Source organism: Emys orbicularis, chromosome 20 (assembly GCF_028017835.1).
Source record: "Emys orbicularis isolate rEmyOrb1 chromosome 20, rEmyOrb1.hap1, whole genome shotgun sequence".
NCBI classification, from domain to species: domain Eukaryota; kingdom Metazoa; phylum Chordata; order Testudines; family Emydidae; genus Emys; species Emys orbicularis.
In genome coordinates this window covers 3,076,887-3,103,911 of record NC_088702.1, presented here as the reverse complement: position 1 = coordinate 3,103,911, position 27,025 = coordinate 3,076,887, and the positions used below count along the sequence as shown (strand labels likewise).

The 27,025-nt window shown below is 48.5% G+C and overlaps 2 protein-coding genes across 2 annotated transcripts; both read left to right on the top strand.

The window, feature by feature from the left end:
• The first annotated feature begins 5,629 nt into the window (after positions 1-5,629).
• LOC135892643 (CD48 antigen-like) lies at positions 5,630-14,048 on the top strand. Its single transcript, XM_065420439.1, has 4 exons — positions 5,630-5,920; positions 10,039-10,359; positions 12,164-12,427; positions 13,474-14,048. The coding sequence occupies exons 1-4, from the start codon at positions 5,854-5,856 to the stop codon at positions 13,566-13,568; spliced, it is 747 nt and encodes a 248-aa protein (XP_065276511.1). The 5' UTR covers positions 5,630-5,853; the 3' UTR covers positions 13,569-14,048.
• Positions 14,049-20,144: 6,096 nt separating this feature from the next.
• Positions 20,145-23,216, top strand: LOC135892602 (SLAM family member 5-like). The gene is made up of 3 exons (XM_065420401.1): positions 20,145-20,193; positions 21,134-21,460; positions 22,933-23,216. Exons 1-3 carry the CDS (start codon positions 20,145-20,147, stop codon positions 23,214-23,216), a joined length of 660 nt encoding a protein of 219 aa, XP_065276473.1.
• Positions 23,217-27,025: the final 3,809 nt, after the last annotated feature.

The following is a 27,025-nucleotide window of genomic DNA, read 5'->3' as shown; positions in this document are numbered from 1 at the left end:
CTTCCGCAGCCCCTCGCTGCAGGACACCACCTTCCTTTTTTTAAAGGCCTTTTCCCTGTGGAGCGAGTTCCTTGCTGATGGACAGACCTCCACCTGTGCAGCTAAGCACAGCTTTGATCTGAGCTGCTTGGATGTACAAGACTTGGGGTTCTTTCTCCTTGCGCTCAGAGCGGAAATATCACAATAACAGCGTCTTCATTCGTATCGTGCAGTCCCCAGCCAAAGCATGAAGGCTCATTGAAAACAAATACACAGAAGGAGCAGAGAACAGATAACTGAACTTTTCCTTCATTGGGAAAGGTTGTTTGAGAAGGTTTGATGTGGAAAGATGGTTGGTTTGGGGGTATTTTTTTGTTAATTTCAACTGGTTCAACACTCCTCTGCAGTTTGCATGCAGGAATGTGTAGAGATTTAACTGTATAAGCAACGGGCATTGTGGGTTAATTAGCTTATTTTTAGCTTTAAAATATAGCTAAGCAGGAAAGATGCTAGTGTAAGTCATGAGTAACTCCACTGAAGTCAACTGGGCCAGATACTCTGTTGGTGTAAATCAACAGAGCTCCAAGTTACAGCTGTGTCAAATCAGGGTAGGTGAGAGGAGATTCAGCCCCTACTCTTCAGGGAGGTGTCTAAGGGGCAGGGAACAGCACTGGAATTTGATGTTCTAAGTTTTGGTGACTGAGTTGTATAAGAGCCCAGACCCAGGTCTTGCGTCATCAGTAGTGCAAGTAGGGTGGTACTCTCCAGTACACAGTACTGGCAAGAGATTTTTAGGGGATACCAGAAAGGGTACCAGAAAGACTTGGGGTTAACCCCCCCCCCTTCCTTAAAGGAGCAGAACACGGCTAGGGAGGGCATTCATTCTTTATATGGCTTTAACAGCACAATGCATATGCTAACAAACTTAAACAAAGGCTTTGTTTAAGTTTGTTAGCATATGTATTGTGCTGTTAAATTGGTCAGGAGTCCTCAAGGGGTGGACGGGGGAGGGAGGGGACCGGAGGGTGTTTAAACAGTGTTTTTGATTCTGTTTCTCCCCATTGGTCTGAATTATCCATGACATTCATACTGCATCACATCAAGTCCAAATCATTAGAGGAATGCATCTGCTTGCACTGACCAGAAGATGTTTGGATTCTGATGTCAGCCCAGTTCTGCAGCCTGACAGGTATCAGGTGTTGTCCCCAGTCTACATAGAATTCTTCTTTGCAGCCAAACTAGTCTAACGTGCATTTTGCTAACTGGAACTGGAGCAGCAAAACAAAGAAAACAAATGCCTCATTTTCCAGCTCTGTAGGTGAGAGAACTATAAGTGAAGATTATAATGCCGGACACGGATGGCCTTAAACCAGCTGCCTCAGGAATCTGCCAAGAACTTTGCTGAAAATATGTTCCTCATCTTAGCAATGGAGCTAAGACTTATCACACATCTGCCCACCTTTATTCGAATGACGCTCCTTCTGATCTGACAGCTCAGGCATTGTCAGTTTCATCCAGAACAATTTACAAACTTCCTTAAGTAATCCTGTAACCTCTTAATCATCTGATCAATCCCAGTACTCCTGTTCTTTTTACTGAAGACAATGGGACTGTTTGCATGTCTATGGACCACTTTTGTGGTAAGAGTTTCAGGAGTCTGTTCTGTTCCTATAAAGGAAGTTGAATCTCCCATTGAAATGCAATGTTTGGGTACAATATCATAATGCAGTTTAGGATACAGTTCTACTTCCAATTTGTCTTTTAATAAGTCATACATATGCTGAACTGGATCCTCACCCAACTCCCATATTCCATATAAACAGACTCAAATACTACATATTTGGGGGGAAAGTGAGTAGTTAAGCATGTTGATGTTTGTATATACAAACACCCATTTCATCACTGTACTGGAAAATGTAACTGAACTTAATTTTCTATGGAATTTGAAGAAAGTTTAACAGCCCCAATTGTTTTCTGTGTTAATCAGTGTGAACCTGAAAAAATTACATGCCTTCTAAGAGAAAAGAATCAGTCCACACTTACTGAAAAAAAAAATTCCTTCCAACTGGTGTTCAGAAGAGTGCTACAAGACAATACATAACCTCATGAGCAGAGGGCAGAGAGGAGACCCTCCCACATTATGACCAGCAATAATAATAATAATAATAATAATAATTAATAATAATAAAATCTCAAAGAGTCAGAGGTTCACAGATTTGCAAACCTAAAAACCTGTGTTATGCTTTAAACCACCTCAGCACCTACCAGGCTTATGAACATTAAGAAGTTTACTGCAAAGGAACACTGAAGCTGTTATAACTATAAAGGGAAGGGTAACAACCCTCCTGTGTGCAATATTATAAAATCCCTCCTGGCCAGAGGCACCAAAATCCTTTTACCTGTAAAGGGTTAAGAAGCTCAGGTAACCTGGCTGACACCTGACCCAAAGGACCAATGAGGGGACAAGATACTTTCAGATCTTGGGGGTGGGGGGAGGCTTTTGTTTGTGCTCTTTGTTTTTGGGGGTGTTCGCTCTTAGGACTAAAAGGGACCGGACATCAATCCATGTTCTCCAAATCTTTCTGCACAAGTCTCTCCTATTTCAAACTTGTAAGTAACAGCCAGGCAAGGCGTGTTAGGTTTATCTTTGTTTTCTCAACTTGTAAATGTTCCTTTTGCTAGAGGGTTTATCTCTGGTTGCTGTAACTTTGAACCTAAGGCTAGAGGGGGTTCCTCTGGGCTCTTTAAATCTGATTACCCTGTAAAGTTATTTTCCATCCTGATTTTACAGAGATAATTTTTACCTTTTCTTTTAATAAAATTCTTCTTTTAAGAACCTAATTGATTTTTTAATTGTTTTAAGATCCAAAGGTTTGGATCTGTGTTCACCAGGACTAATTGGTGAGGGGATATTCTCAAGCCTACCCAGGAAAGGGGGGGTAGGGACTTGGGAGATATTTGGGGAAAGGCAGTGTTCCAAGTGGCTCTCCATAAATATTTGATTAAAATGCTTGGTGGTGGCAGTGTATTTTTAACCTAAGCTGGTAAAAATAAGCTAAGGGGGTCTTTCATGTGGGTCCCCACATCTGTACTCTAAAGTTCAGAGTGGGGAGGGAACCTTGACAGAAGCCCATTAACCTGAATGTGTGCCAGCCTTTGATACCTGTGCTATAAGCAACATAGCCCTTGCTTGAGTGGTTTGTTCGTTCCTCTCCAAATGTCAAAGCCTGTTCCCATTGAACTCAATAGCAAAACTCCTTTTGATCTCGATGGGAACAGGATTTGGCCCCAAGAGATCAGAGAATGTGATTTTGATAAATTGCTTCTCTGACCAGAGACAGTTCTCATGTACGTTCTGCCAGGCACCAGGCTGGGGGTGGGGCAGAGTCACATGGAGGGTCATGTGGGGAGGTCACGTGCCCTCCTTTGTGTCCCTCACATGAGTTCAGTACCAGCAAGAAATGATTTCTACTTGCACCAGTGCACGTCATCCGGAGGAAGATGATGACTATTACCAATTGTTTTATTTTATACAAGGGGAGCCCAGTGTCTCCTTAGAGTGAGCAAGTATCAAACTGACTAGAAACAAAGGTGAAACTGACCAGCCAGGTTTGTCCTGGCTGAGAGAAATGCAAACCGGCAGAACAGAGAGAATCGAGAGGAAGTTTTGAACCTTCCCGTGACTTCCCACACTTGCGGGGGTAATGGCTTTGGTGGGCTGCTCCTAATGATCTGAATCCTGGGTCAGGATATTCCCCTCCAGTTGCACCCTGCGAAGCATGAATTGGAATCACTAACAGGAAGCTACAAGAAGTCAGTTCAGCAGGACTGGGGAATTGTAATGTCCTGGTGCTCTGCAGAATGTGTGTGTGTATAGAATTTCCAGCCCAGATCCTCAACTGCTATAACTTCGCACAGCTCTACTGAAGTTAATGGAGCTATGCTGATTTAGGCCAGATCTTTAGCTGGTATAATGTATGTAAAGAGATGTAGCCGTGGGAGGAATATCTCTTGTATTATATTGTAGATGAGGCCAAATGCCCAGGAGAAATAAATACTACTTTCTGACAAGTAGCTGTGGTCAAATTTTTCTCTCTAAATATTGTGAATCTGAATACCTAGCTTTTGTACAGCATTTTTCATCAAGTCTTAAAGCACCTGACAAATGTACCTTTTTTCTGACTGTAAATGGTTCATGAGGTTTAAGTGGGATATTAGTATTGGGCAGACTTTGTCCTGGCCCTTGGCATGGGGGTGAATTTCAATCTCTAGACACATCTGCCATTGACATCACCAGAAATTCTGCCCAGAGGGTTTGATCTTACGCCTGTTGGAGTTAATGGGAAAGCTCCTGTTAATTTCAGGGTGGGAGAGGGGAAGATGACCCTTTGTACTGACAGCCCACCCAACAGAGCTAAACAGTAAAGCTGGTTGGGAAGTGTTTTGGATAGAAAATGCTGATTCATTGACACCAAAATCTTTTGTGGAAATGTCTTGGTTTTCATGGGAAGGCTTTGCAGGTGCAGGGTGGGATTTCTGGTCAAAAGGAGAGACAGCAAGACCCCAGGTCAGTCAATAGGCTGGGGGCAGGGGAGGGCACTCACCTGGGATGTGGAAAACCCAGGTTGAAGTCCCCACTGCAAATCAAAGCAGAGCAGGGCCTTGATCCTTCATTTTCCACCGAGCAGGTCAGGGCCTTCACCACTGGGCTATGCTGTAACCAGCTTTTTGCAAAGCAGAATTCTCGTTTTCCAGCCAGCCCTATTAAGTGGACGGATTCACTAGAGCAGTGGTTCTCAACCCGTGGCCCATGGTTGCTTGCAGCCCAATCAGCACACAGGTGTGGCCATACGGGTAGTGTATATATACTGTGTGGATGCGGCCCACATAACACATAGAGAGCTGCCTATGTGGCCCATAATGGCAAATAGGTTGAGAACCACTGCACTAGAGCAATCCTAATGGGTCCTTCTTTTGCTGCCTATAAATAGAAGCAGACATAACGTAGCCCGATCTATGGATTGTGTATTGATTATATTGATAACTGGGAATTCTTAAGTAATCGCTCTGAGGGTTGACAGGCCCCAAATCAGGTCCAGTTTTATTAAAATTACTGTTCCCTTGGGAACCCTGCTTTGCACAGTTGTGACGCTCACACTTTAGGAATCCTTCGGTATTTGTGATAACTCATTGATACATTCAGCAAAGTCCCAAACACTCGAATCCTGCAAGGTAGGTAGAGACAATACAGAATGTCTATTGGAACACCCATATACTTGCACCCTCCCTTGCAGACCAACCTGAAATGTTAGCCATTGTCTTCCTCCTCACCTTCCCCCTCAACTCCAGTGGCCATCAGCCGGGCACCTCCCCAGGGCTACAGCTCTCTCCTCCTACCCACAGGCTGGGATACAACTTTTATAATATGTTATGCTGATGCCACTCTGCCTAATGCCTATTCAGTAGAGGTTTCTCCCCTCTTCCTTGTTTGTATTTCCTCACCCTACTAATGTTGGGGTGTCCTCCTATGGGTTAGTATATTAATGAGCTCTCCATTTCAAAAAAGCTGGTGTTAGCTCATGTTCCTGTGGTTGGCTGGTCACGTGCTGCAAAAACAAAAAAGGAAATGTAACTCTTTAGATTCACTGAAGACGGCCATACCAGTCTGACTGAGCTTCCTTGGTAAAGTAATTGTTTTAAAACCAATTGGCCTGTGTCTCATGTACACCAAACCCTTTTTATCCCAGTGTAACGGGGCTTTAATGCAGGTGTACTGTAATTTGGTCCCATATAAAGGCCCTTTTACACGGCTGGTGTAAGTGAGAATCAGGTCCTTTGACAACGTAACTTGATTAGAGGATTTCGATTGCCGCGATGCTGGGGAAGATGGCGGCAGCTGTTGCAACCTTTGCATGCCTGGTGATGCTCAGCAGCTTACAAGGTAAGACACATTTTTTGCCTTTTCTCTTGAAAAAGGCGCTTGCTTCACATTCCTCTTCCAGCCGTCCTGGCACTTCTCTTTATGGCTCTAAGGCTGATCCTTTGCAATGGGCAGGTGCCGTTCTAATGTAAGTTCTTTTGCGGAGCTGTCGCTCCCAAACCCCTCCACCCGTTTTGGAGCCGGGTTGCAGATTTGGGCTGTGTGTGCGCGCGTGTAGTGATTTGATTCTTTCTCAAACTCCCCTGCCTTGTGCTAGATAAGCTTTATCTTGGCGGGCTGGAGGTGGGGGAAAGGATATTGTTGGTTCCCTTTAGCGTCTGGCTGTAGAAGTGACTAAGATGTTGACAATCAGAGGGAAGGAAAAATTAGTTGGGACTTTTCAAAAACTTCCCATCAAAATTTGAAATTCTGATCTAGTGTTTTGCCGACATTTCTTCACTAAGTGGAGCACGGCTGCCTTGTTCCTTCCAAGTTACAGTTTTCAGGCTCATCACATCAGTTTTCAGGCTTAGAAACTTATTTTTTGTTTTTGTTTTTTAAATGAAAGCCCATTTTTTCCATCACAGAGACCAATGCCAACGGGCTCGCACGAGTCTCTGCATCAAAGCTTCAGAGAGATTGTTAGAACTCATTAACTGTAGTTAGCTGGAGTGCTGGAACAGACATTTCCTTACCCTGCCTAGTCTTTGTTCACTGAAGTCAGTTAGAACCGTACCCATGCATCAAAGGGTGGAAACTAACCCCAGCCCACAGACTGGAAAGCTCCAGAGAAAGATTCCAGAGTATTTGAGTCTCCAAGGATCTAGAAGCTCGTCCTTTTTTTTATCATTGACAACATTTGTTCCTGCACGCACTGAAATTAGAGCCATCAAAACCCACATTTCTGATCAGAAAGGGTTGTTTTTTCCTCCTGCGTACAGCATTACAGAAGTGACCAGGGGAATCAGACAGAGGTTTTGCTCTACTTACTCCGAAATAGAGATTCTGTTATTGTCAACTCTTGTGAGTTTGTTGTGAGTCTTGGTGTTTTTCTAAAAATCCCCAGCTGCTGGAGCCTTGTAATTATGTGAGAATCTCACTTTTTAAAAAAAAATGAAAGCTAAGTTTCTAGCTGTTGTGGTTATGGAGAAAAGCTTGAAAACATGATCCGTACATGTTCAAAACCCAGCAGGCACATAAAAAAGAACTCCAAATTAATATTTTAAAAAAGACAATCTCATGTGGGAGGGACATCATTCGTGATTTTGGGAAGCACAGGGTTGGCAATATGGCGGTGGCAGCGGCAGCGGGGGGGAGTTGAAAGTCCCAACTTTTTAGAGGTGTTTCAGTGCCTTCAATGCTGGTGTAAAGGGTGGTGTATTTATTAATCCTCATGTCATCCATTACATATTTATGGGAAGTCACACGGTGTTTGTGGTTACCCCCCCCCCTTAGTAATGCCTTTTTATGGTAGTTCTGTGTAAGGGAGAAGATGGTCTGGCTGAGTTGAAACAGCAAAAACCACTGTCTCATCATCACGCAGCAGCTTACAACACAGCAGCAACAGTGAAGCACATACAGCGAATCAAGAGACCATAAAGTGGTAAAAGGAGCTGAACTTCCCCCAAAATCAGCAGCGGTCACATCTAGGGCGTTTTGCTTGATCCAATCAAGAAGCAAAAATAAAAACAATCACCCCTAACTCTTCTCACCCATGGATCTCAATGTGCTTTTTAAAGGTGGTTGGTACCGTTGTCCCCATTTCACAGTGGGAGAAACTGAGGCACAGAGCAGGGAAGTGACTTCACCTAGCAGGACAGCCAGGAATAAAAGCCAGGTCTCCTGAATCCCAGTCCAGTGCTCTAGCCACTAGGCAATACTTCCCCCAGTGAGTAGAGCACACTCTGTTTGCTAGATTACCAGTTCAAAAGGTCCAATTTATAAATATGAATGTGTTTAACACACCTGATGTGTGTGTATGTGTGTGTGTGTCCGTCCCCTCCCACTCTGGTGCTGGTGGGGTAACAATCTACTATTGCTACCAGCTAATGACTCCTTTAGCTCAAGTGTGAGACATCGGTTCTGACTGCTGATAATCCCTGACCCTAAAGATGACCCCTGCTGGATTTGCTACCGGTGTCACTCGTGAAATGCTCTTTCCGTGATTTAAAAAAAAACACACAACTCCCTCAAAAGGCGAAATGGCCTCTGAGAAAGGAAATGATGGGACAGGAAGTGGCTCAGCATAAAGCAGCCTCTCCTGCTAATTCTGGGCGATTTGTAGATGGGGAGGGTGGGTGGAACAGGAAATGTAAAGGGTGAGACCATCGTATGTTGGTTATTGATTAGGTCCCCAGAGAACAAATTAGGGGCAGGAGAGAAAATAAAAATGGGTGCAATCTAAGCCCAAACTGGAAATAAAAACAATACTTTGCATTTCTGTAGCAACTTTACTTACCAAGGAGCAAAGAAATCCGACCTCAACTGAACCTTACCACAGCTCTCTGGGAATTAGCTGGGAATCGTTATACAGAGGGGGAAATTGAGGCAGAGTGAGGAGTGACTTGCCCAAAGTCAGTGAGTCGGTGACAGTGCTGTCAGGGTGTAGCCAAACTTGGCAGGATCCACCTGCTAGAACACATGAGGAAAATATTGGTGCATCAGTTAAATCTCCCCAGGCAGGAAGAATAGCCTGTCCCATCCTTGCTGCTTGATTGCAGCAGTGGCACTTTGTGGGGACTCCCCTCTGGATGAACGGCTGCTGTGCATCATGGGAGATGTAGGCTGGAGGAGAACAGGGGTGTGAGGTTCTGCACTAGCCCAGGTGGACACAGATGAAGGGCGAAACAGTCCATTTTGATTTTCCCGCGCACCAAAGAAATAGTTCAGACAAAATCAGTATTTTTCCCGTGGAAAACGTCGTTTTTTGCGGAAACCACATTTGCCGTTTAATCCCCCACGGATATTTCTAGGACCTCGCTGCCGAAGTTATCCCAATAATTTCAACATAAGAGAGCAGCATGGCAGAAGCCTGCCCCTGGAGATGAACAGCCCACGCCCGCTCCTGAATGCCGGTTTGGGGCACCGACCCCAAGAAATGGGCATCCCCCTCGTGCCAGTCTCCCTGTTCTCTGTGCTTTGAGGGACAGGCAGTCAATGTCCTTTCATTTAGCTGGGCAGACCTCATTTGGCCTGCGTCTCTCAAGCGACACCTGCCCCAGGGATCTCCGTTTCCTTTAGTGGTCTGTTCTCTAAATGGCGTTTCTTCCCCTCCTCTCCAGCCTTTTCTTTGCTTCTTCTTGCTCCTCCTTTCACTTCTCCCTCTGTGGGTCACTTGCATTTGTGCTAGCTCACACCTCTGGGCAGGTTGTACCCCGAAGCCCACAGTTAGCTCAGGCGTTAACTCAAATTTCGCCCAATGTACTAGACAATCTCTCATACGTTCGTCCTCGCTGATACCAAAGTCACAAAGCTCTGCTTGCTCCAGGCCCCCCTGGACACCGGCAGGCCCTTGTGCGTATTATATTGTTGTTGGGAAATAAATGGTCGACAAGCTTTTTAAGTACAAATCTCAGAGCGGTTCAAGACCTAGTGGCCCCCAATCAAGGCTCCATTTCGCTAGGGATCCACAACATAACAATACCTAGAGCGAGGGCTCTTTGCGGCTGTAGATCTGTGATACTGGGTCCGGACACCCCAAGGGGAAGAACAGGTTAAGCCCCAAAAAGGAGCTGCTGAACCAACTGATTGCACGGTGTATTGTACTATGGGAGTATATTGAGTAAGGGCTTTTGTGAAAGCTTGGAATAGTCTGAACTTGATGATCATTATGCGCTATGTATACAGACTGTGATTAAACTGGACTCAAGGAATGCTCCATTACTCATTTTGCTGGGGCCTAAATCTTCTGTTCTCCATTGGGGGGGGGAGAAGGGGGGAGAGGCAGGCTGGAACCTGAGTGTCACAAGAGCTCAAAGTCCTTCACAAAAGAGAGTGAATGGCATTATCCCCATTTTACAGGGGGAAACTGAGGCACAGCGAGGGGCATTTGCGCTAGCTTGTCCCAGTTCACCCAACAACTAAGAGTAATGTTTGTTCCTTTGCTTCCCATTGCAACCCTGATTTTTGTCTGTTGACAGCTTATGAGGCCACAGCGGTGCCGCACAGTCAGGTGAATGGGATTGTCCGTGGCACGGTGTATCTAAACCCCAAACTGTCAGTCCCACAGCAATACAAGCAGATCATCTGGAGGTTCAACAACTCCCTAAAGATCCTGACTAAAAAATGGAATCAGCCAGTGTCTTATCCCAGTGGCTCTTTTCAGAATAAACTGCATTACCACGAGAATCACACCCTGGAAATTAACCAGCTGCAGAAGCAAGACAGCGGCATCTTCCAGATACAAGTGGAAGACAACCTAAGCAAGAAGACAAATGAAGATATCCAACTGGATGTGTACGGTGAGTCGGGAGCAGCCTCTTCGCACAAGGATCAGGGATGGTGAGGTTCAGGGAGCTAGAAAGGCCCTGATAATGCACCCTCCTCTCTCCCCACCCCGAAATGCCCACAAGGCAGGGGAAGGAGCAGGTAACAGCCTGGATGGGATAAAGAGGCTCCCAGGAAATGGGCCAGATCCTCAGCTCAGGTTCTGGGTCCAACGCTCCATCGCCAGAGCTGTTCTTTCTGGAATCTTTGTGGCTGGGACTTTAAGGGGAGGGGTCAGGTACCGACCTTAATGACATTCCTGTTTTGGGACCTCCCACAATGGACCAAATGGGAACAGAAGTAAAAGCAGATTGCTGCCCTGCTGGTAGAAGGGGGGGTAATGGAGCCACTCAGACGTCTTCAAGGAACAGCTACACACACATCAGAAAGCAGGGGAGACCAGCTAGTAAGCGCCAGGAAGGCCACTGTGGGAGGGGGCTCCATAAAAGAAATGAGTTGATAACCCCCCTAGACTAAGCTGGTAAGGGCCAAGAAGGATGGTCTTGTAGCCAAGGCACTGGACTGGCACCCAGGAGATTTGGTTTAGTCACTTAGGCCAGTGTTTCCAAAAATGACTAAGGATTTGGGATGCCCCATTTTTTCGGCACACTTTAAAGGGACCTGATTTTCAGAAAGTGCTGAGCATCTGGGCTCTAAAAATCGGTCTCCTACAGGGGATCCAGAATTGCGGGACACAGTCACTAGTCACGTTTAAAAATCTTGGCTTAAGGCCTTGGCCAGGGGTCTCTCTGTGCTTCAGGGCATGAGGGTATGGTCATTGAGTCCTGAGAGGTGCTGGGGTGATGGAGGCTAAACACCCAGACAGAGCCCAGGGTCACATGCACTCTATAGGTGAGTGGGGGGATACACAGGGAATTTGGTACTGTTGATCTAATGTCTGTGATCCAAACGAGGGCTGCATTTCATGACCCCCAAAATGCTGAAGGAAAACGATGATATCTGGAAAACAGGCTCTCCAATGGGAAACTTTTTAATGAGCTTATTTTAGTTAGCTTATCAAAGGGAAGGTTAAAAGGTGACTCGCTCTCAAAGCAGTACTGACACACAGAGAAGATCTCTGAAGAGCCCTCTCTTATCAATCTAGCAGATAAAGGTAGAACAAGATCCACTGGCTGAAAGTTGAAGCTAGAAGAAAGTTTAGTCTCATTTCGTGTTTGAATTTAATGGGGATGGAAATGAACCCCTGAAGCAGCTCACCAAGGCATATGGTGGATTCTCCATCACTTGAGGTCTCCACATCATGGTTGGACCCTCTTTCTAAACGATACGCTCTCATCCAGCCACAGGTCAATGGGTTGGAAGCAGGCGCCATTGGGTGAAATTGTCTGATCTGCATTACACAGGAAGTCCGGCTAGATGAGCATCATTCATAGATTCCAAGGCCAGAAGGAACCATTGTGGTCATGTAACCTGACCTCCTGGATAACACAGGCCGGAGACCTGCCACAAAACAATTTCTAGAGCCGATCTTCTAGAACAACATCCCCCATCTTGATTTTAAAATTGTCAGTGATGGAGAACGCACCACGCCCCTTGCTAAATTGTTCCAATGGTCAATTACTCTCACCGTTAAAATTTTACGCCTTATTTGCAGTCTGAATTTGTCTAGTTAATAGACCATCCTGTATAAAATCTATACAGGCAACATCCCCAGCTGGTATAAATCAGTTTCACTGGAGCACCACCCGTTTACATCATCTAAGGATCTGGCCCAGGGTTAGATCTCTGTTGTTGAATTTCTCTTTTCTCTGTTTCCAGAGCCCGTCCCTAAACCCAGGATGAACTTCACTATCAGGGCCAACAAAGATGGATGGTGCAATGTCACCCTGGCGTGCATTGTGGATGCCACCCAAGTGACCTACCACTGGCGCAAGAATGAAAAGGATTTAGTGGGCGAAAATAGCAACACACTGGATGATCAGTTAAAGTTAGAAAGTGACGCATCTTACAAATGCATCATTAGCAACCCCGTCAGCGAAGAGACGGGCTTCATCCATTACGGAAGCCTTTGCAAGAAGGATGGTAACATTCACTTTGCTTTCATTTCTCTTGCTGCGTCTATCTGGCTGTAGAGGCTACCTATGCAGCCACTCGGGTTAGGTCTCCATTGAAGCAGGGCAGCCGTGGTTCTGGTGACTCTTGAGCGAGAGTCTCGTTCGCTGGTCCCCAGTGTGTATTTCCCCCATGGGGGACCCCAGAGCAGTCTTCTGCTGACCTGCCCTGGGCTGTGAGTTGCTGGTGAAGCTGCAGCCACCATGGGGCTAGGTTGGGAACGCCGTGCTGCTGGGGGTGCTGCGTGTTGGATGACGGATCCTGGCCACGCGGCGTGATGCTGCCCAGGGATGGAAGGGCCGTGTGTGCCTGTGACACAGGAGAGCTGCCTGCTGCTGCTGTGATGGGCTGTTGTTCAGGTGATGGGCTGAGTTCAAGGGGTCGAGGCCCGTGCTTTGGAGCTAGAGGTTGCGGGGACAGTCCCTGGCGATGGCCCGACCAAGGGGGTCCATTAGAGGCACCAGTGCAGGGTGTGGTGTCTGCGTTAGCACAAGGTACAAAGTGATGCGGGGGGGGGGGAGGGGGTCGGTGTGGTCCCTCTCCATCCTGGGAGGGGCTCCCTGGGGAAGGCGCAGTGCAGACTGTGTGTTCTAGGGGGATCCCAGAGGATTAGCCACAAGCACGGTGCCATTGCAGCCGGGCACTGGGTTCTGGAGCCAGCAGTGAGGTTCTAGGAGCCTGTGTTGATAACTGGGGGATCCTCTAGGTTTTGGGGGTGTCTGCACAGGGAGGAGAGAAACATCATCCTGGGTGATTGAAGCAGCAGGGGGGCTCTCTCTGCACCCACGGGAGGACACGGGGGGCGGAGCGCTCAGGCCAGGGACAGGGCTGCTTTCCCTGTGTTTCGCTGGGCATCCTCTCCTTGCTCCCCTCTCCTTCGACCCCTGCTCATCCTTGCCCCCAAGTTCTACCTCCTCCTGTGGGTTTTCCGTGGCAGGGGCGAGGCAGCCCATGTGTATTATTGTTAATAAATAGCCGGCGCGGCCTATGAATAACAGGCTCTTGTCTTGTTTCAGAGAAAAACTCAGCCGTGCCCGTGTCCCTGGCTCGGAAGACGGCCGATTCCATCCTGGCGTTTGGATTTCTCCTCCTCGTCCATAACTGGGTCTAAGGCTGGGGAGCCAAGAGAACGCAACAAACCACTCGATTGCCTCCGCCTGGTGAAACACACAAGACCAAAATGAACTCCTGAAATAGCCGCGTTTGACAGCCATCCCCCATCTTGCCAACACACTGGGGATTGAACCAGGGGCTTAGAGAACTGAGGGGAAGATGATGTTGCGGAGACAAGGCCCATTACTTGGGTGCTATAATAGACTCACCTCTGCAGATGGGGGGTGGGGGGGAGGATCCTGGCTGTTTACTGGATAAGAACAAATGCCCTAAATCAGTTTAAATTCAGGCTATTTATTCCTTTGTTTGTTGGGCTCTGGATAATCCAGTTTAAAAGCGCAGCCGCTCCAGGTTGTGGGCACAGTTGCCAACTTTCACATGGTAAATAAGCACCCCGACTTTCACAATAAGCCAAAAATCAAGCTAATCCCATTTCAAAACAAGCCAATCCCTAAGTACCCCAACACTCTGTGTCACTAGGTCCCCCCCCCCCCCCCCCCAGCATGCAGTCTGAGACTGTGGTGGGCCCACTCAAAGGAGCTAACTTTCCCTGGCGCTATTGGGTGCCCCCCCCGTCCCTGGCCCCGCCCCTACTCCACCCTTTCCCCACCCCTGCCCCGCCCCATTCCAACCCCTTCCCCAAAGTCCCTGCCCCAACTCCGCCCCCTCCCTGCCCCATTGGACCCCTTCCCCAAATCCCAGCCTCGGCCCCGCCTCTTCCCTGAGCGCGCTGCATTCCCCTTCCTCCCCTCTCCCTCCCAGCGCTTGCTGCGCGAAACAGCTGTTTTGCGGCGCAAGCTCTGGGAGCTAGGGGGGAAAAGCGGGCACACGGCATGCGCAGGGGCGGAGGCGGAGCGGAGGTGGAGGTGAGCTGGGGGGGACGGCAGGGCGTGGAGCTGCCGGTGGGTGCAGAGCACCCACCAATTTTTCCCTGTGGGTGCTCCAGCCCCAGAGGTGTTACAACCTGAGGGATTTTGCATAACAACTCCCCACTGTTCTGAGTACCCAGTGAAGCTGTGGCCTCCCTTCCCTGAGGGAATTGCACATCCAAGCCAGAACTGCAGGAGAGCTGGTCTCTCTCACCAACAGAAATGGGTCCAATAAAAGTGATTACCTCCCTCACCTTGTCTCTCACGCAGCCTTGTCCCTGGCACTCAGCGATACTTAAACTTAATTCAGGAAGGTGAACCTGTATTCAGTAGGGTTTGTCCAGGAAATTGCCACACCTGTGACAAATTATGAGGGACCTGGGAGAAAGGAAACAGTCCCTGGAGAAAGAAATAGCTGGGAAGCCTGCAGAGAGGTCAGGGCAAGGAAGGCTCCCCTCTCTTCCCAACTGGGGATGAGCTGGGAGAAGGGGACCAATGTACTTCCTCCCAACGGGAGAGCTGCAGACTCCTGTTTTAAGGAGAGAGGTAACAACTGCCTGAATTAACCTGCTCCAGGAGGAGGGTGGAGGTTCCTGCCACAAGGAGAGACTGAGGGGTAGCCCAGGCTGGGAACAGGGCTCAGGGGGTGGGCTTCAGAGCAACCCCAAATGCCAGGAGAATCTCTGCTTTATTAAAGATGTTTGTTCTGGACTATTTGGCACCTGCTTTTATTAGTAAATTCACTCCATGGAGAGTGTTATTGAGTCAAGAGGCCTGAAGTGGAGTTACTGGGTTCCTGAGAAGGGAAACTGAGGCAGGGAATGCCACATTTAGCCAGAAGTGGGTGATGCTGCCAGGCAGTCACACCCCGTGACAGTAACAAAAGGGGCAGAAGCATGAAAGAAAGTGTGAGTAGGAAACAAACAAATACTTATGGCACCACCGTGACATTGGCAGCTTAGCCCACAACTCACGCTGCTTGCTTGTTGCTGTGATACTTTGAGGAAATCTCTCTAATTTATGACTTTGGTGTGAAGTTACGAACTCGCTGTATGTACCTTTACCAAGCTGAAAATGCCATATGGAATGTGCAGCCTTTTGGTGTCTCTGTTGTCCTTTCAACTCCATGTTGGAACAGGAGGGGGTAGGGGCCGTGGCCCAACGGTAGGGAGTCATTTAACTTAAGTGCTCGCCCATTGAAATGTGATCACTCTCAAACGGACTGGCTCCAAACTAGGAAAACTAGGTTAGCCGGGGTGAGGTTGCCTGGCAGTGAAGACACCTATAGAGGGTGACAAGGGAGTCACCTGACAGAGGAGACTGGAAGATTATAAAAAGGGAGGTACTGATCTAGTTGGGGATCATTTTTCCTCAGCTCAAGAAAGATAGGACAGAAGCAATGGAACATGTAGGTGCCTAAGGTGGGAGGGAGCCCTGCCTACCTAACTGCACATAGATGGATCAGGCACTGAATTAGAATCCAGAGTCTCAGCTCTGCCACTGACCTACCTTGGGCAAGTCACTGTGCCACTCTGTGCCTCAGTTTCCCCTACTAACTTTGTCTGACTGATTTATGTAAGCTCTGCAGGTCGGGGACAGTCTGGTTAAAACACCTAGCACAACAGGGCCATGGGCATCCTTGTGGCCTCTCACACGGCTATCATACTAACAACAACATTGATTGTGAATTTAGAGCCTTTTTATTGGCCTCTTTTATTGGTTAGCAGAGCTTTACCTATTGCCCTCACCATGTTGGATGCAAATGTTCAATAGCTGGTTTCGATGAGCAGTTTTCAGGAACTGTTCAGTTCCAGCTCTTTCTAATTGACGGTTAGTGACTGGTTGCTAGGTCCCATGGTATCATTTTTGCTCTCTGGTTCGGTACCTGAAACTGACTTAGAGAAGTATCTGGGATGACATTTTAGGTGACTAACCATTTACAGTAAAAAGCTAAGAATCTTTCAAGATTAACAAACATTTTCATAATGACCTGGTAGTTCTCCAGACAATCACGAATAAGATAACAGTAAGTCCTCCTGAATGGCAGACAATGCTGCAGAAATAATAGCATGCAATCATCTAATTAATTAAACTAAAGCAGACTGACCAGGGGAAGAGTTAAGGTTGTATGGACATCAGCAGCTAGAACATTTGCAGGCTTTCGAGTGCAGAGCTAGGTGAAATATTTCAGGCAAATAACTTTTATTTGACCAAAAATGCAGATTTGGGCTGACCAAAACAATTTAGGAATTCTGGTTGATTTTGGTGAATTCTTGTTCAAGAATAAAGAAACTCGGAAAAGTCAGAACAAGTTGTTTCCAAAAGATGTTGAGGAATTTCCCTCAGATTTATTTTAAAAACTCTTTAAAATGTTTTTTTTAAAAAAAACTCCAAATAAAACAAAACAGTTCAGGTCGTGTGATAAGTTTGATTTGATTCAAAATGATTTTTTTTTTGATTTGCTGAAGAAAAAAAAATTGGGGGTCAAGTCCAGGTCCCTGCACTGAGGCAGGACCTAATAAACCTAGACAGGTGTTTATCCAACCTGTTCTGATGTATTTTTCCCCACTAAGGAATGCACGCATGGATGCCACACATACACACTCCTGTCTTTGTTGTTGTTCTGAATTTTCTCAATCAGTTGCGCTCCAAATCTCTGTGTCCTGCTCCTTCCCTATGTGTTTACATATCTAATGCCAGTGGCCCTCCATTTCTGGTCCTTCCTGGATGCAGGCTGATGCTTAGACAGAATATATACCTGCAAGGTGATGTTTTTTCTCTCTTCTTCTTTCCCTCTGGCAGGGAAGGGGTTACATCGGGGTGCAGACTCTTTGAAGTTGGGGGGGGGGGAGGAAAGGAAGCTGTTGGAATGTTCCATTCGCCCTGCAAAGGGAGGGGGGCGTGGGGAGAGCTGTTCTATAACACGGTTGTACAAACGAGCATAAAAATAATCACCAGACTCACAAGGATACATCACTAGACATGAGTGTGCACAAATGTGAACTGAAATTGTGTGTGTGTTGGGGGGGGGAGGGTTAATAGATTCATCTCCTCTTCATCCCCCGCCCCCAGTAGAGATGGTTCAGTCACCTGTTACAGGTGAGACATACCTGCATGCTGACTGCCATGGTAACTGCTCATCATGGGGGAGAGGTTTGACCCTATTAACCCTTAGAATGCTGGTTTGCCCCCAGGCATTTCACACCTTCGGGACCAGACAGTTCCTGAGGGTTTGGGAAGGGGCCACCTGGGGGCGCTGTGCTGGGGTGCTGGCTTCTGGCCACTGGGAGCACCCAGTCCCTACCTATCTCCCCCCTCCCGCTCCATCCATCGCTCTCCTGAACCCCCATCCTCCCATTGCAGAGGACAGACTGACCAATGCCACTTTGCTCCCCTCCTGCCCTGTGTGTGGCTGGCAGCAGCTCGTCCCTGCCCCCTATAGGGGAGGTCCGGGGGTAGTTTGTCTGTGTGGGCAGGACAGCCAGGGCTTGGGATGCTGTGGGGATGGGACTGCAAAGGGGAGAAAGCGGGGGGGGGGCAGGGGAACAGGGCTTAGGGGGTGGGGCTGCTATGGGGCTATATAAGGATGAAGGGGGGAGAAGGATTGAGTGGGGGGAGGAGGGGTCAGAAGAGGAGGGAGAAGGGACCAGTGTGTGTGTGTGTGGGTGGGTGGGGGGGGTGGTAACATAGGTAGCACAAGGATATTACTCAATGGCTAATGCAAAGCATGGCCCAGCAGCTAGGACACTAGCCAACGACTCTGAGTCCAGTGCCCAGCTCTACCAGACACTCCCTGTGTGACCCCGGGCAACCCTCTGAGTCGATTGGTGCCTCAGTTTCCCCACCTGTACCACAGGGATAGCAGCACTCCCCTGCCTCACAGGGAGGGGTGGGGGTTAGGGTAACTGTTAGAGACTGGGAAATGCTCTGGTCCTAGGGTGATGGGAGGCCAGGTAAGTAGCTGAGACAGAATGTGAAGGTGGGTGTTTAGGGACTAGTTCCCCCCTCCCCCAAAGTGATCCATAAGATGGCAACATCTGTGAGAGGCAGGCCTGTTGTGAGAAATTTGGGGCCCTGGTACAGGCCCCACCCCGTCTCATTTGACCTTATTTACACAGACATTAGAGAAGTTTGGGGGGCCCCCCTAAGCTCCGGTCCCCCCTGCACCCCTTTTCCTCCTATCTCATCTGCCCTGGAGAGAGGCTTCTCTAGGGTTGGCCATGGTCCTAGCCTAAGGCAAAGTGGTGTACTGGTCTAGGCTGTCCGGATGACTTGCCGTGTGGACAAGGTGCTTTCTCTCTCTGGGATAATGACAATCAGCTCCCTGGAGCATTGTGTTAGAGAACCTGGAGCATTGGGTAGTGGTCATGCAGCACTTTGAAAACCACAACACTAGAGATGGGCCAGACCTAATCCGAACTCAGGAGCTTCCAGAGCCAAACTTCCAGCTCAGTATGATGTCCCAGGGCTTGAACCCAGGCCTGGGAGTCCCTAGATAGCTGCTTCTGCAGCCTGGCCCCTGCACCCAGTGTCAGCTGAAACCTGGAGTGCCCACAAGCTGGTAGAACTAGACTCAGCCAAGACTCCACCTACGGGAGCCCTGATTGGAGGATCGCCCGACTCCACTGACTGGTCCAACCTCACTATTTAAGCCAGAAGGAAGAACAGGAAGTTTATCTGAGCAACAATGTGGCTTCCTGTTGTGGCTACACCCAACCTGCTTCCTGCTCTACACCTTGCTTTTGCCTTCTCTCTTGTTTCCACCCTGCTCCATATTCAGTCCCTGTCTCTCCTCCATTTCCTGCCCTTATGCCTCGCCTCCAGTTACCAGGCCTGGCGCTGACCCCGGCCTCCAACTTCTGACCCTGCTTGTCTTGACCCTTGGTTCTGCCATTTGGTATCTGACCTCGGCTCTGACTCTGGTAGTTGCTTCTGATACTGACCCTTGGCTTCGTTCCCCAACCTGAATGCCTGCTCTGCCCACTAGACCTGACAGCTGCTCTGATTCCTAGGCCAGGTCACTTATGGCCTGGTTCATAACAGTCGGTCCCATCCCAGCAACTCACCCACGTTGGACTTTGGCAGCAGGGCTAAAACCTTACAAAAATGGCCACTGGGTTTCTAATGACCCCAAGGGACCTTGGGTTTATGTGTCATCTTCCTCGTTAGTTTAGAAAAATGAGGCACAGGTGGTAAAAGTGAGACATTCTGCCCTGAGAGAAGTAATGCAATTGGCTTTAATTGAGTTCCTCTGGATTTATGCTGGTGTGAATGAGAGGAGAATCAGACACTAGGACTGACATAGCTGGAAGAGGCTGGATCAGAAAAGTCTGTGAAGTCCTTCCATGACCTCCCATGTCTTGATAAGTCACAGCTGCCAGTCCCCATTACAGACACACTCAGCCTGGGCCCCTGGTCAGAGCTCAGGGTATTAGGGTCACGATTAGAAGACCAAATGCAGCCTTGTGTACGTAAGTACCAGACTTCTCCAAGAGCACCCAGCAGCTCCCACTTTGGCCCACTTCATTTGGGTGCTGCTGAGCTCTTGTGGAAATCCGACCCTCCAGCCTTCTTTTGTGAACAGTTCGGCTCCCAAATGCTCACCTCGCTTTCCTCTTTCCCCACAGAGCGGCCTCTCCTGAGATGTCTTTTCCTCCTAGGACTCTCTGGGAATGTCTAGGAGAAGCTACTGGTTTGGTGTTAGGATGGTGATCCTGGGACTATGTTGGCTGCTCATGTGCCTCATCCTCACAGGTAAAGTGTGTGTGTGTGTGTGTGTGTGTGTGTGTGTGTGTGTGTGTGGAGCTGGTTGAGAATTTTCCATTGGAATGAAGAAACAATTTCTGCAAAATCGAAACTTTCTGTGGGAATTCTTTAATTTTGTTAAAAACTTTCAACTTTTCCAAATGAAAATTGAAGAAAAAAAAATTCTGTTCATTTTGACCCAAATCAGAATATTTTGTTCTGTTGAATTGACCCAAAATGTTTAATTTCAAAACAGTTCAACAAAATATTAAAATAGCATTTCCCTGTCAGTCCATTGCCTCATGGGAGTTGTAGTTTGGGCCTCCATTCTCGCCTCTGGGCCGGGCTCCCTGGAGGACTACATGTCCCATAAAGCAATACAGGCTCCCCTCTTACCAAGATGTGTGGTGCATCATGGGAGTCACATGACTCTCAGTACATTATGGGAGAGGGAGCCCGGCCCAACCCATAGGCATCCAGCTCCCAATTACAGCTTTGATGAGTAAATGTGCCTCAATGGGAAAATGCAGATTAATATTGAACTGATTTGAAACAAAGTTTCAGTTTAACAAACTGAAATGAAACATTGCCATTCGGGAATGTCAAATGTTTTCAGTCAACAGTGCTGAAACTAAATCCTTCTACGCTTCCAAACTGAAATATTCCAAGATTTCCATTCTGCAAAATAACTTTGAAATTTTGGCTTTTTATCTTGATGTGGGATGGAAAATGAAAATGAATGTTGAAATATTGTAGCTTCCCAGCGAATGGAAACTCCCAGTTTCACTCAATCTGTAGATAGGTGGAGGAACATGTATGTGGATAGAGAGGCGTGCATGGGGATGGATGGATAGATAATATCGATCTGCATGAAATATCTCATCAGACTCAGAAATCAGACTCAGCTCCATCAGTCTCCTAACTTCTCTCTTTCTTTCTGTGTTTCTAGATGCACGCACCACCAAATCCCAGGCGATCCAGCTGACTGGGATGGTGGGAGGGTCGGTAGTTTTCCCTTTCAAAGTTCCCCCGTGGGTACCCGTGGAGACGATCGTCTGGAATTCGGTCACAACCCTCGCCACGTTTACCCCCAGGAAAGGGAAACCAGCTGCAGTTAAAGTGCTGGATAAACGCTACATAGGGCGGTTGAGGGTCTTGGACCATACCTATTCTCTGGTGATTAGCAACCTGAGCATGCTGGACAGGGGCATATACAGAGCGCAGATAAACACGGAGTTCACCACCACCGTGACGGAATACCTGCTGCGTGTATACAGTGAGTGTGGGGGTGGGCTGCTGGGGGGTCGTTTCCACCAGCTGACGGTTGAGCTATTGGTCCATGGAGTTGCTCCTGCTTTTCAAAGGTGCTGAAATCCCTCAGCTCCCCTGGATTTCAAGAGGAGATGCAGCTGCTGAGCATCTCTGGAAATCAGACCAGAGCAAGGGAGAGGAAAATCAAACTCCCGTCTCTTTTAAATTCAAATTGTGTCTGTTTCAAGAGCTTTCCTTAAACAAAGACCCCTCAGGCCAGTTTCCTCCAAGGGTCAACAGGGAGCTACTCAGCTCCTTTGAAGCTCTTTAATGAGTGCATGGCATTCCAGCGCTCAGTTTTAATGAGGGGCGCATGCTAATTTCTCGTCTTCTGCAGCTCAAGTGTGGATATAACTGCCCTGTGGGTAGGTGTTTATTTCAACATAAATATATATTTTTAACAAGATTCCCCATAAAAATATTTGTACATAACATCTAGCCCCTTAGACACATCCACGTGTAACGCTTGTCATCTTGAAAGAGCTTGACAAATTACGGGCCTACCCCTTCTATTGAAATCAAGGGCAAAAATCCCATGGCAGCAGGATCACCAAAGCCCACTTGGGGCGTGGTTACATGCTGCATATGTGGGTCTCCACTGCGTGGACCTTTGAATCTCAGGGCAAACGTTCCTGGCCATGGGGCGGCTGGGTGAAAAATTTCTGTGCAAACTGTTTTTTGAGGGAAAATTGGGTGGTTGAATAAATGGATTTTATTTGCCTAAAGTATCTGTTGGAAAACTCACCACCCAAAAACTGAACATTTTTTGGTTTTCACCTGAAAACAAAAGTATTTTGATTCGGCTGTCCTGCCATGGTGCCTCATGGGAGCTGTAGTTTGATGGCCTCACTGCCTTGTTCTCCTCCACAGGCTAGTCTCCCTGGGCAGACTCTGGCTCCCATGATGCACTACCAACTTGCACGCCCTCCCTTCACTGAGGTGAGACCATGATGCATCATGGGAAATGTTGTCTGACTAGGAAGCCTGACCTGTAGAGAAGAATGGGGACAGGAGGCACCTGAACTACAACCCCCATGAGGCACCACAACTATATTTCAGAATTGAAATATTTCAGTTTTTAATTTTTATCAAAAACTTAGAATATTCCATGTGGAAACTCCCTCCCCCCCCCCATTTTCTGATCAGCCCAATGTGTGACCTCCATTAACAAAGAGTAATTCACTGTCTCCAGTTAGTGGCTATATCCTAGTCCTTTAGTTCATGTAGCTTAGGCTTTTAGATGCCGAAGGATGGGTTCAGTCCTGCAGAGGACCCCAACCAGAGGTGTTCTTCCGGAATAATCCTGCGTCTATGCTATGGAAAGAGATGAGAGGGCTGGAAACCTGGGATTGCACAGAGGGGCTCAAAGCTACGTGCAGGCAGCGCAGGGAATTCTCACTGCTCCCTTTCCCATTTCGTATTCCCTCCAACACGCAGAGAAAATCCCGGTCCCAGACGTTGACGTTGCCATCCTGAATGGAACCTGCAACCTCCTGCTAAACTGCTCTGTCGCCGAGGGAGCGGAAAGCACCACCTTCCTCTGGACGTACACCCGCAGGAGGATCATCCAGATCAAGGAAGGACCCACCCTGCGCATCTTGAGCCGGCCAAGAGCTAAAGACATGGTGCACACCTGCCTGGCGAGGAACCCCGTCAGCCAGGGCTCAAAAACGATCTCCATAGAAGACTACTGTGGTAACTTCCTATCGAAGCATCTCTAGGATCAACCTGAAAGGCATGGGGTCCTGGGGTCAGCGTGGCCATGGCAGAGCTGCGTGGGTTACGATCCCGCTGCATGAAATTCACCTCTGTGCAGAGAGCCCGCCGCGTGCCTTGGCCCCACTTAATCCTAGATGCAGGCCCCTATCCTTATAGGGCTGTGGCCCAAGCCTTTCAAACCCTGACCTGTGGGCATGGGCCAGGTCTTCCTTACAAAGGTTTGTTGGCACAGAGGTGCTGGTCCATGCCCCTGACTGACAGAGCTGGGCCAGCCAAACTCCCCCTGTAGGTGCAGCTGTGCCGACAAACGAGTCCTTTTTGCTGATCTAGCTTGTGTCGTTCAGGGAGGTGGCTTAACTATACTGACAAAAGCTCTCCTTGTGCTGCTATAAACTGTCCTCAATAGGTGGCTCTGCTGGACTAGTTATACCAGTAGAGCTGTCTCAGCAAAGCTTTTCTAGTGTAGTCTGTCTAGCCTGGTGAGAGAGACGGTGGTCTGCTTCTCCAGTGCCCTGCCTCTTGCCCCGTCACTTACACCAGTGGAGTGTCTGGCCTTTCTCTTTCTCATTTAGTAGCATTTTATATCCCATTGCGCTGGTGTAAATGCCTGCACCAGGTTGTGAGCTGTTTGGGGCACAGACTGTCGTCTTGTTTGGTGTTTGTACAGCGCCTTGCACCACGGGGTCCTGGGCATTACCGCAAAGCAAAGAACAAGTTATATTCAGAGCAATAGGGAATGGGGATAGGCAGGAGCGAATAGCCACTTTTGTAGGCAGAAAATATCCCCAGAGACCTAGAGATACTCACTGCAGAGGCAAATGTTCATTGTGTGTTTGTCTGTTTCAACAGAAAGTGGCTCACCGGCATCCATTTTCCAAGCGCCGAAGGCAACATGCTTCTTCATGTTCTTTGGACTCCTCTTCAGCATGACCAATATTCTAAAATAAGGACCACACGCTGCCTTCGAATGCAGACTGGAGTGACGGGAATGCATGCAAAGGGAAGATTTGTTGCTGAGGAGGATACAGAAGATATAACGCCAACTGCATCCAAATGCCACCAACCCTTGCTGTAAGTTGCCTGAACTTCAGGCCTTCTAACGCGAAGAGCTGCTGCTGCAGAATGTATTACTGTGGCTTTTTAAAAAGCCACTGTACATTACAAGCAGCAAGAGACGATGCCGAGGCATTTCCCATCTGCAGGCAGAAGGTGATCATCTCCCAACATCTCCTCCTTATGGGCATGAAGCATCACAGCTGAGATCCAGCCAATAGTGTGATGGTTTGCTCATTGTGTTGACTCCTGTTTACCAATAAAATGCACTTCTCAGTCAGGCCTGAAATTACCGATCTGCTCATAAAGATGTGGGGCTTTTTTCCCAGTTATGCCAAGGCTCTGGGGGTCGCTGTAATTTATGCTCGGAGTGGAGTAAAGGGACCTTAGTGTAAGTGAGAATCTATCCCCCCAAGATCTTCAGCTAATAAAGACCCCTCTGCAAATCAATGGGCCTGATCCTCCCCCGGCTTGCACCCCAGGGGCTTGATTCACCATTGTACTGTGCCAATGGTTGGTGACTGCTGTGATGTGGTGCAATCTGGTGGGCAGGAAACCCCTCCCCATTTAACTGCCAGCTTCCTCTCTCACTCATTTCTGCATTTGAGTTCTCAGCGCACTTATCTGGGCGGGAGGGGGAAGAAAGCCAGTTAGATGGGGGCAGTGGTGTTGCCAATCCCCCACATTCAGAAATCAGGAGCCAGGCCATCCAGAACTCCTGCTTTGCGAATCACAAGGGTTTGTTGTTGTTTTTTAATACTCAGTGTTGAGGTTTTTTTTAGTTGGCCTTCTGTGTTTTTCAGCTTTAGGACTCTCGCTTTCAAGCCTTCCTCTGCAACCACGGGGGGCTAGATCCTTTTTTTTTTAAATGAAAGCCGAGATTCTCAGGAAACCACCTTCATCCAGGAGCTGGGCTTGCAGAAAACAGGACAAAATTGGGAGAGTTGGTAACACTGGTGGCAGCTTCCCTGCTGCCCAAATTGTTAATGAGGGGGAGCGGAGGAAGGACCTTCCTAAGTGCAGAAGAAGGGGAATCCTTTAGCTTGGCTTTTACACTCTGGACTGCCTCGTGGAATAGCCACGGGAAACTTTCTTACCCGGCCTTCTCAGAAGCCCAGTTTGGGCTCTAGGGGACAATGAAGTTTCACCCTGGGGCATGTGGCTTCCTGGGTCTCAACTCGAGTCACCCGTCCCCACTCCTGGAGGTACAGAGTGAAAAGAACAGCAGCATGGAACGGCTAAACGCTGAGGGTACATCCATACAGCCAAAGCTGTACACGGGTTAGCCTGAACCAGCTAGCGCGGGTTACGATAGCAGTGAAGACAGAGCAGGGTGGGCTTCAGAGCAGGTCAGGAAGCAGTGTATGTGCCCAGGATCCGTGCTGGGCTGGCACTACCCATGCCAAAGCCGGCGCTGTGCTCGCTTCACAGCTATTGTGCCCCGCGCTGGCTGGATTCAAATTCATCATAATGGCAAGGTCCATAGTGGACTTCATAGAGTCTCTGCCCCGTCTTCCTTTAGAGAGTCAAAATGGCATAAAAACCTCATCCCCTCGTGCTGTCACGGTGCCGTTACGATGATTAATCATCTCTGCTGTGGTAGCACCTAGGAGCCAAGACCCCAATGTGTCAGGTGCTGTACGAACACAGAACAAAAAGCCAGTCCATGCCCCCGAGTGCTTACAACGACGTGTTAGGGACACAAGGCGGGCGAGGTCATATCTTTGATTGGATCAACTTCGGTGGTGCAAGGTGCAAGCTCTCAAGTGACACACAGCTCTTCTCGGGTCTGGGAAAGGTGCTCGGAGTATCACCGCTACCTACAAGATTGTTTAGTGTAAGGAGTTAACATGTTGCAAGAGACCCTTCGAGGTGTAATGGGCCATTAACCCCTCTGCAGCCACAGGACAAAGTGGGGTTAGTGGGCTACAGATTGTTGTCAGAAGCCATAACTCCAGTGTCTTTTTAGTGTCTAGTGAAGTTATGAATTTAAGCTCCCAGGGCCCAACAGAGCTACAGCAACATCGCACACAGCAGGCTACGCTAGTTTGCAGGCCCAGGAGACGATGTCCAGGTCTAGTAACATCCTGCAAGCGAATGACTGGCAAAATTGGATCAGTCCCATAAATCTAAGGATGAGTGAGCACATATAATTATACCCAGGGGCGGCTCCAGGCAAGCGCGTGCCTGGGGCGGCAAGCCGCGGGGGCAGCCTGCCGGTCGCTGTGAGGGCAGCAGGCAGGCGGCTTTGGGCGGCATGCCTGCGGGAGGTCCGCCGGTCCCGCGGCTTCAGCGGCAATTCGGCGGTGGGGATGCCGATGGCGCAGCACCGGCGGACCACCCGCAGGCATGCCGCTGAAAGCCGCCTGCCTGCCGTGCTTGGGGCGGCAAAAAACATAGAGCCGCCCCTGATTATACTCCCACCACCCGACTCTCGCGTGACCCCTCCGTAGAAGAAAAGTGCCACCGTTTACAATACAGGGTTTACTGAGGGTCAGCCCGGCCGCTGATATAAACCAGTGTGGCTCCACCAACTTCAGTGGAGCGGTGCCAGCTTACTCCTGGCATGGGGGTTTCCAGGATCGAGAGTCACAGAGTTTCTTCCGCTGACTTTCTGAGTTTCTTTAGACTGACCCCCTGCTTGGTAAGGCAACACCCATCTGTTCATGTACTATGTATATGTACCTGCTACTATATTTTCCACTCCGTGCATCTGATGAAGTGGGTTCTAGCCCACAAAAACTTATGCCCAAATACA

Excerpts from the sequence above, each read along its gene's own strand:
- LOC135892643 (XM_065420439.1), top strand. The coding sequence starts at position 5,854 with ATGCTGGGGAAGATGGCGGCAGCTGTTGCAACCTTTGCATGCCTGGTG. Across the intron at positions 5,921-10,038 it reads GATGCTCAGCAGCTTACAAG|CTTATGAGGCCACAGCGGTG; the intron begins GTAAGACACATT and ends GTCTGTTGACAG. Across the intron at positions 10,360-12,163 it reads TATCCAACTGGATGTGTACG|AGCCCGTCCCTAAACCCAGG; the intron begins GTGAGTCGGGAG and ends CTCTGTTTCCAG.
- LOC135892602 (XM_065420401.1), top strand. The coding sequence starts at position 20,145 with ATGGTGATCCTGGGACTATGTTGGCTGCTCATGTGCCTCATCCTCACA. Across the intron at positions 20,194-21,133 it reads CATGTGCCTCATCCTCACAG|ATGCACGCACCACCAAATCC; the intron begins GTAAAGTGTGTG and ends CTGTGTTTCTAG. Across the intron at positions 21,461-22,932 it reads ATACCTGCTGCGTGTATACA|AGAAAATCCCGGTCCCAGAC; the intron begins GTGAGTGTGGGG and ends TCCAACACGCAG.